Below are 1679 nucleotides of genomic sequence, written 5' to 3'. Positions count from 1 at the left end.
ATATATATATATATATATATATATATATATATATATATAGTATACTGCTAATTTAAAAGGATAAAGCAACCATGTCACAGATCCTATTAAATGTATATCACTATAAATAATGTAAAAAGTACATCATAATTTGATGATTTCATTTTACAAGTTAATTGTATTTCATGTGCACAATAGTAAAATGTGACTAATTACTACAAATTATACACTGTAAAAAGAAAATGCAAAAGTAAATAAAAGCAATAACATAACACGTTTCTGTGTTTTGGGAGTGTATTCAACAAGGCAAAGATGTAAAGCATTCTTATTTAATATAAGTACTGTTAAGTGATAAAAGTTGCGATTTCCTGTGGTGGCAATGTGAACTACAGTAAGTACTAAAAATAGTAAATTCTGGAACAATTTTCAAATAATCATATGCTTTTAAGGAAAAAAGTATCTGAAAACATGCTATAAGGTGATGTGATTTTAACATGAATACCTTTAATGGATTGTCGTTTTGGTAGGATGGTGACGGCACCTTCTGCCATTTCTTCATGGCTCAGTATTGGAGCAATTTTGGATCCCCAGCTGTCTGAGCCGACCCAGATGAAATGGCCTGTTTGATTGGCTCTTTTTGCTGCTTGAAGGAGATGCCTTTGGGACAGAGGTAAAAAGCAATGCTTTTAAATAACATATTACTCCAGTATTATATCATACTCACATATAAAAAAAACTGTATATCAACTGTGACAGCATGGTTCATTTTAAATGCACCATAAACTAGAAGTGTAGCTGCTCTGCAGCTTGGAGCTTGAGTAGAATACTTAATTTTGAGTTCGGACAAAGTTGTATAGAAATATTCCTAGTGAAGTGAAGTCCATACTGGCTGTGTCAGAAGTTATTTTACATTTGACCAGACCTGCTGTCAACAGGTGTAGGTTTGTGAGGTGATAAAAACATAATTACTGACACACACATTATTAAAAAGTGGGAGCTAAAGAGTAAATATAGAGCACTGTGTTGCATTAGACTAGGGTTATATGAGAATAAGGATGCAGCTAAAGTTACAAAAGAAAAGAGGGACATTGGACATTCTGTTAATGCTGCAGGGAAGGCAGGAGTTGTTTGATCACCGTGATTCACAAAGAACAATACTAGCACCTCCTTCCTTCTGTGCACATTTCAAACAACTCTTCAGATAATGCCTTCAGCTCAAAAACAAATATTGGGAGACTAGTTTCTAACTAATGACCCGTCAAAGTCAGAGTTTCTTCATTTGTCATTCGCACAACATGTGGTACATGTGGTGGAATGACATTGTGTACACAGGGTCCCAGTTACATCCAACAAAAGTATAAAATGTAAGAGGAAAACAGTAGTAAGATCTAAGATATGAACCAAGTAAAACGTTAACTAAAAATATGCTAAGCACTAGTAGTATAAAAACAATACACCGAACAGCAGCACGAACATGAGTCTGTGTGAGTAGATGAGTACAAACCGACAAAGCAGCACGAAACAAACCAGCAGCACAATCTGACTTTTTCAAAGTGGCCACCCTGGTCAGGGGCTCATAAGTCTCATAACCTTTGTGAGTTGACCGGCTGATGTTGTATTTTACTGAAAAAGTTCTCCTTTTCACCCAGTTTCTCAATTCAATTCAATTCAATTCAAAAATACTTTATTAATCCCAGAGG

At 34.8% G+C, this 1679-nt stretch overlaps 1 protein-coding gene across 1 annotated transcript in view; it reads right to left on the bottom strand.

Moving 5' to 3' along the window:
* Positions 1-1679, bottom strand: part of LOC119416665 (metabotropic glutamate receptor 4-like) — a 186047-nt gene that overhangs the window by 39121 nt on the left and 145247 nt on the right. Inside the window, exon 4 of the mRNA XM_037683850.1 lies at positions 482-636. Coding sequence (XP_037539778.1) covers positions 482-636 — 155 coding nt within the window. The remainder of the gene's footprint in view (positions 1-481; positions 637-1679) is intronic.

This window comes from Nematolebias whitei, chromosome 11 (assembly GCF_014905685.2).
Source record: "Nematolebias whitei isolate Nwh7 chromosome 11, NemWhi1, whole genome shotgun sequence".
Classification (NCBI taxonomy): domain Eukaryota; kingdom Metazoa; phylum Chordata; class Actinopteri; order Cyprinodontiformes; family Rivulidae; genus Nematolebias; species Nematolebias whitei.
This window is presented reverse-complemented; position numbering and strand designations above follow the sequence as displayed.